The 6339-nt window shown below is 39.0% G+C and overlaps 1 protein-coding gene across 1 annotated transcript; it reads right to left on the bottom strand.

Annotated features, from left to right (window-relative positions):
• Window positions 1–203: 203 nt before the first annotated feature.
• On the bottom strand, window positions 204–4897 carry LOC101469983 (putative phosphatase phospho1). Its single transcript, XM_004567477.4, has 2 exons — window positions 4772–4897; window positions 204–3146 (listed from the first exon to the last, which is right to left on the bottom strand). The coding sequence occupies exons 1-2, from the start codon at window positions 4782–4784 to the stop codon at window positions 2359–2361; spliced, it is 801 nt and encodes a 266-aa protein (XP_004567534.1). The 5' UTR covers window positions 4785–4897; the 3' UTR covers window positions 204–2358.
• Window positions 4898–6339: the final 1442 nt, after the last annotated feature.

Raw genomic sequence — 6339 nt, 5'->3', positions numbered from 1 at the left:
AACTGAAACTATACTTCTTCTCAAAGGCCATTTCAGCTTAAGATGAATTATAACTGTGTTATTTTCTCCAGTATATTTTTTATACTGTAAAAAGATTTGCTGTGCTCAAGCTCTGTGGTGTTTTTGCATGTGCTGTTATAAATTAGAACTCATCTTTACGGGGTGTTGATTTTGTGTCACAGATATAAACCAAACAACAAAAACACATTGTCAGGTAATGGCTTTATATTCCTGTTAATATGATACATTACACGCATAATAGAACTTTTGATGTAATGAATATACAACAAACCGCAAAATCGAAAAACAAGACCTTTTCTTTCCCCCCCATTGTTGTAATATAAGCATGGTTGTCTAAAAATCGCAATATTGAAGTGATCTGTGGTTGAGTAACACACATAAAAATATCACAAGTCAAGTTTTTCATCCAGTATAACCTCTCTGTATAGAGCATTTAGTTATTGCACCAAATCTATTTTAGTTTTACAGGTACACAGATTTAAAGTAAACTAATGTTTTTACAGTCTTAAACCATGATCTCTACAATTACAGTACGATACAGAGGAACACCCACAGCATATTTGTAACACAGCATTGGATAAGAATTAGGTTTAGAGCTCAGTGAATTTCAGAGTCAGACTCATGACATCTATAAAAGTTCACAAGTAAAATTTGTTTGGTTGAAATTCAACAGTACAAAATAAACAAATGCTGCTATATGATGTTGCTCGTTTAAGTCTCCCTTCCCTGAGAAATTAAAAAAACACCCCTTAAAGTAAATTTCCAGCACTTACACAACAATTTGTCATTTGTTAAGGCTAAAAAAATGTCACCAGTTTTACACACTACTTTACCGTTTTACTTCTTTTCATTAGCACCCACTTTTCCCTTTACAAACATGGACTTTATTCAACCAGGAAACAGAACTCTTGAGTATCAAATTCATCTTGGTAAAGACAGACAGCATTAACCTAACATAGTTCAATATTAGCTTTTCTAAAGCTGAAACCAGTCTCACAAGGGATTCAAGACTTAACAGATGTAAAGTATTGCTTCAAACAAAAAATTAAGAAAAGAATACCCTTCAATGCAATAATTAACTCTTCATAATCAATACCAAACAATACTAAGTATATATTTTTCCCCTGTTGCAAGTTTAGTGAGGAAGAAATGAATTTACATGCTGATTTATGCAGATATACTGAAAATCATCAACTGGGAAAGCATTCAAATAGAAAGAAGAACTTCTTTATCCTGACCCAAAATGAAAACATCTTATCAGTAAAAATAATCACTAGAAGTTTTTAATATGGTATGATTCCATTACATTAACCCTTCTAAAATTGGTAGTGTGCATTTGGCTTTTTTCCATTGTTTCAGAGGGACAGGGAATAACGTTAGACCGACCGGCAGCTGTGTGTCTATGGCATGCCTGGTGTAAATTACTGTTGTGCAATCAAGCCCAGATTAAGTATCAGTAATGGGAGGTGGGGAGTGCACAGGTACTGGCGTATGTCATCTTATCTCTTGTCTTTTCTGACCTTGTCCTTGGCCAACATGGTCATATGTCCCAGAAAGTTTCATAACACCTGGCCCTACTTATGTGGACGTAGATGGAGTTTTTTTAAAGGAAGCGTGACAAAAGAGAAAAAGTTTAAATCTCCCCATGAATGAAATCTCATACAGTTAAGAGGAGAAGCAAACCATCAGAGTTCGCATTGCTCAAAAATGTAAACTACACGTGTACTGAAGGGGATGGTTGCTTCATAAACGGCAACTTCAGAGCACGCATGACAATTTGGTTACGATGTTCTCTCCCATTTATCAGACTTGATAAGGAGAACAAAGTGCATAATGAATACTGCATATCTATTATTGATCAAATATCCTTGCTATTGCTAGCTAACTGAATTTTAATACCACGCGATTTACAATGCGGCATACATGTTTAATACCAGAGTCATTGGGATGAAATAGCCTTTTGCATGAGGCTAGAATTACAGCAGTTTAAGTGTCTTGTCAAACATTATATTTAAAAACCATTAGCACTATGAGTTAACCATTTACTGGCTAGCTTATCGTAGCATAGAGAGTGGAAACAAGGGGAAACACCTGGCCTGGTACAAAAAGGAATCTTCTATTTAGAACCTCTTACTACCACATTTGATCATTTTCAATTAAGATTTCACAAAGTTGAAGAATAAAAATAAAATAAATCCTACATCTGTAGGATGGTCTGGTTGTTGCTCGGCTAAAATCATGCATAACCTGCCTGCCAAGTGGACTAGTGTTGGCGCACCTTTATTGCACTTGTTTCCCTCTTACAGACCTTCTTTCACAAGTACAGGCATGCAGTTCTCATTTCTCCTCCACTATTTTCTTCAGGCAGTCTACTATGTCTTTGCCACTGACCCAAGGTTCAATGTTTGTTTTGAACTTGGCAGACTGCTGAAACTCCTTTAGCAGCCTGTGCATTGGAAAGTCTTTCCTGGGGAAAGCCGTGTCCCGGGGCCCCAAAGCCAGACAAGGGCAGGCGTCATTGGCCCCATCTCCAATATAGAAGACCCTCTGAAAGGGAACGCCGCCACGCTCCTTCTGCCGCTCCGCCAAATACTCCCGAAGGATCACCTGCTTGCACATGTTATCAGGACAACGGGGGCATGAGTGCGAGTGGAAAGAGAGGAGCACAAGCTGACCAGCCGCATTAAAACTGGATGGGTTTGTGAAAATCTTTCTGAAAAGGTCACGCACCCCAGCATGCCTAAGCCAGGTTTCAATAAAATACATGTTGGCATCGGAGACCACCACAAGCTCAAAGTCCTGCTGGTGGCTCTGCAGATACTGGAAGAGATTCATGAGGCCTTGATTTGGTGGGATCTTCTCCACTGCTGAATGGATGGAGTCTTTAGAGACGCCCTGCTCAGCCATGTAGGCCAAAATCTTCTGCGTATTTTCATTATACTGCCCCTCCCTGTAACTGTTTTTCAGCCAAGCAGGGAGCTCTTTGTCTGGCAGAGTACGCACCAAAGCATCGTCGCTGCTTTCGCAAATGATGGTCTCGTCGAAGTCAAACAACACCAAAAAGCGTTGATCCTGTGGTGCGGCAGGCGTTAAAGGAGCTGTCATCTTTGGTGAGTGATTTCTTTCTGGGGGGGGGGAAAAAAGCAGAGGTGGAAGGAATGAAACAGAGAGCCCTTTTTTTCTCACCGTCAAGAACAGCAGACTCTGAAGCACACTGTTTTATAGCATCCTGGTGTAAAACTTTAATGGCGAGAAGCTAAAAAAGCCATCAATCAGAGTTTAAATCACAGAGAGTTCAGGGTTAAATTAAACTGAAGCACCAGAGGAAAACAACAACATGCATTAAGACTCTTAATGAGGCTATGAGCTGAAGGGGAAATGTGTGTTTACAAGAGTAAAGGAAGGGAGTTTAAATGAAACAAAAGTACCTCATAAACAGGATGTTCATTACAATTAATGAAAGAAATGAAAAAAACAACAACAACAACAACAACCCCAAAGAAGGGCAAATTGTTAAACTCTTTATCTAAATCTCTTTCCACACAAACATGCCTTCAGTCCTTTTTAAAATCATTTATTTAAACTTAGAGGCCACATCTTCCAGCAGTGCCAGTCTCTTGTTTACATAGCTGATATATAGCACAAGGCTTCCCCTTTTACAGGCCTGTTGTAACTCCAGCGAAGAGAGGGCTGATTATGTCACAGACGTTTGGTGGGATGTTAAATCTACTGGAGTAGTTACTGTGAAATGTAGACGTTTTTATGAAAAGAGCTATGATTCCTCTGAATTGAAGATGAACAGGAGTGTATATTTTGAAAAATGTAAAGCTTTAACAATTTTTTCCCCTGTAACCTCCTTTTAGTTTTCATGCCAAGTTTTAAAACTTGACATAAATATGTCATATTTGCAGATATGGCAATTAATCTTTAGACACCTCATAGCAGAAACGAAAAGCAAAGGTGTTAACAGTGGGATGCATTCCACTTGTCGGGCGTGTGTGTGTGAAATGAGCCATTATTAAATTCACGTGAGCATTTTCCCGCCAAGGTAGGAAACATTAAAAGTGGCAGATCAGAGAAAAGAAATGATTTGATAAGAGATGTCACATGTCATCTGCATCACTACAGAAAACAAAACAAAACAAAATCAAAATTATAAAAGAAAATTGTAAAATAATCAATGCCAGTGTTTCTGACACTTTTGGATGAGTAAACATTGACCCAGGAACATAATTGGTGTTCCTGGAAACCAACATAACAGGAGTGTGATGCATAACGAATACGCCCTAGAAGGCCAGGCTGATTTTATAAGCATGTTATTAACCCAGTACTGCAATCTAGCTGTACCTGTGACTGCGACAGAGGGCATTGGGTGCATACAGAAAGTAAAACAACAAGACCTGACTTGATCGATTGTTAATATTTGCATAACATTCGTAACATGTTATGCAGGCTGCCTCCAGGAACTAAAAATGACATGCAACCTACAGCTTTGGTGCACACATGTGCCAAGTGAGCACAAGCCTGATCTCCCCAGCAGCCACTGCGTTATTAATAGCACACATTTACACACTAAGCTATCTAATTTTAACCCCGGCGAACTATTTCTGTATGAGAGGTTACCTCTGAAAGTCATAAGCCGGTCATTGCATGAACGGAGCAGAATAAAAGGCTGATGTAACTATTTAAATGTGACACACGTTAAAAATAAAAGAAGAAGAAAAATAACACAGAGAGGAAAACGGCCTACCGGTGGAGGGCATATATAAGCGGGGATGGTCGGCTAGGTGTCCGGCTCCCAGATCCGCATCCCAGTGACGCGGTAAGATTTTTTAAAGGAGACTCCACAGCGGATCGAGGGTATTCCCATTTAAAGCCGTTGCGTCAAGCAAGCCGACGTAAACACGTGATTTCCGCCATGACCTTCCAAAGTAAAAGCTTCAGCGAGTAGCTTAAGTGTACTTGGTGAACCTATATTAAATGTATGGTACACTGTTACGGTTATGTAAACAAATACGACAGAAAGTGATACCATGCCGAATGTGCCCAGGTATTACTTTTTTGTCCTCTACAAAGTTTAAGATGAACTAAAATTGTACATTTTTGCAAATACAACAGTTATTATAAACGTACTAGTAGCTTAAATCTCATGTGTGGTGAATCTACTGAAAATTGTCCCATTTTATCTCATCCAAGTACTTCATAATACATTCTTACTTTAAAACATGAAACGCAACCTTTAAACAGACAGGACATTATATAAAATTGTGAAATGTCTGTGTAGGTTCTCAGTAATCCAGGTCATAGTAGTTGTAAGAGCCTCATCCCAATCCGATTTACTCCCTGTTAGACCTCTGCCTTACCATCACATATTTGAAATACAATAAGGGTTGTGTCACTCAAAGGTCAACATCTTTAAAGAAGAAGCTCAAATAAAGAAACACCTACTGGTTTATTCAAGATGACACTTGGTTAAAAATCAAAACACAAGAGGTAGAGGTTTCATGAACACATGAGCTGAGTGGATGAAAACATCAAGTTCACCAAAAAATAGATACCTATTTGATTCCCATTGGAGTGGGTATTGTAGGTCAAAGGGTAGGTCAGAGACCTACCACCCACTGGAGCATAAACGTTCCCTATGAGGCTGAAAGGAAATAAAAGGAATACACATGTAAAGAAATCTCTTAAAACATATGATGGGATAGAGCAATATCTCAGAGGTTTCACCCCTCAGCTGTGATGATGTTAATGATCATTTTTCACACCTTGGCTCATGTGGCGACACACATGATCAATAGTGGGTTAATGACAAGTTCAGCACATGGAGTTATCTGAGCTTAAGAAGCTTTTAGGGGTCCTTTTGCTTTAAAATTCAATTCAATTTTCAATTCAGTTTTATTTATATAGCGCCAAATCAAAACAACAGTCGCCTCAAGGCACTTTATGTTGTAAGGTAGACCCTACAATAATACATACAGAGAAAAACTCAATCATACGATCCCCTATGATTGAGGCATTCTTAACAGTATAGCAGCTGTCCCCATGCTGTTTCTGGGTCTGGCCTTGGCACACCCTGTAACTGGACTCTGTACCTCGGTGTCGTAATTTACAGAGCTGGCCTACCGGGTTTAAAGTACATTTCAGTTTATACAACAGTACTATTAGCTGACCTACTAATAACTGACAAGTAAACTGATAAATAAACTGCTTTTTTTCCTTTTACTTTGCAGGTGACGTGTTGCAGGTCGGAAAAAACTCAAGCTGTCCCTTCGCCTGATGGTGGAAATATCCCTCTAAAAATATACAGAGGCATTC

This window comes from Maylandia zebra, linkage group LG8 (genome assembly GCF_041146795.1).
Source record: "Maylandia zebra isolate NMK-2024a linkage group LG8, Mzebra_GT3a, whole genome shotgun sequence".
Classification (NCBI taxonomy): Eukaryota; Metazoa; Chordata; class Actinopteri; order Cichliformes; family Cichlidae; genus Maylandia; species Maylandia zebra.
The sequence above is the reverse complement of the archived record's forward strand: the minus strand, read 5'-3'. Positions and strand labels throughout refer to the sequence as shown.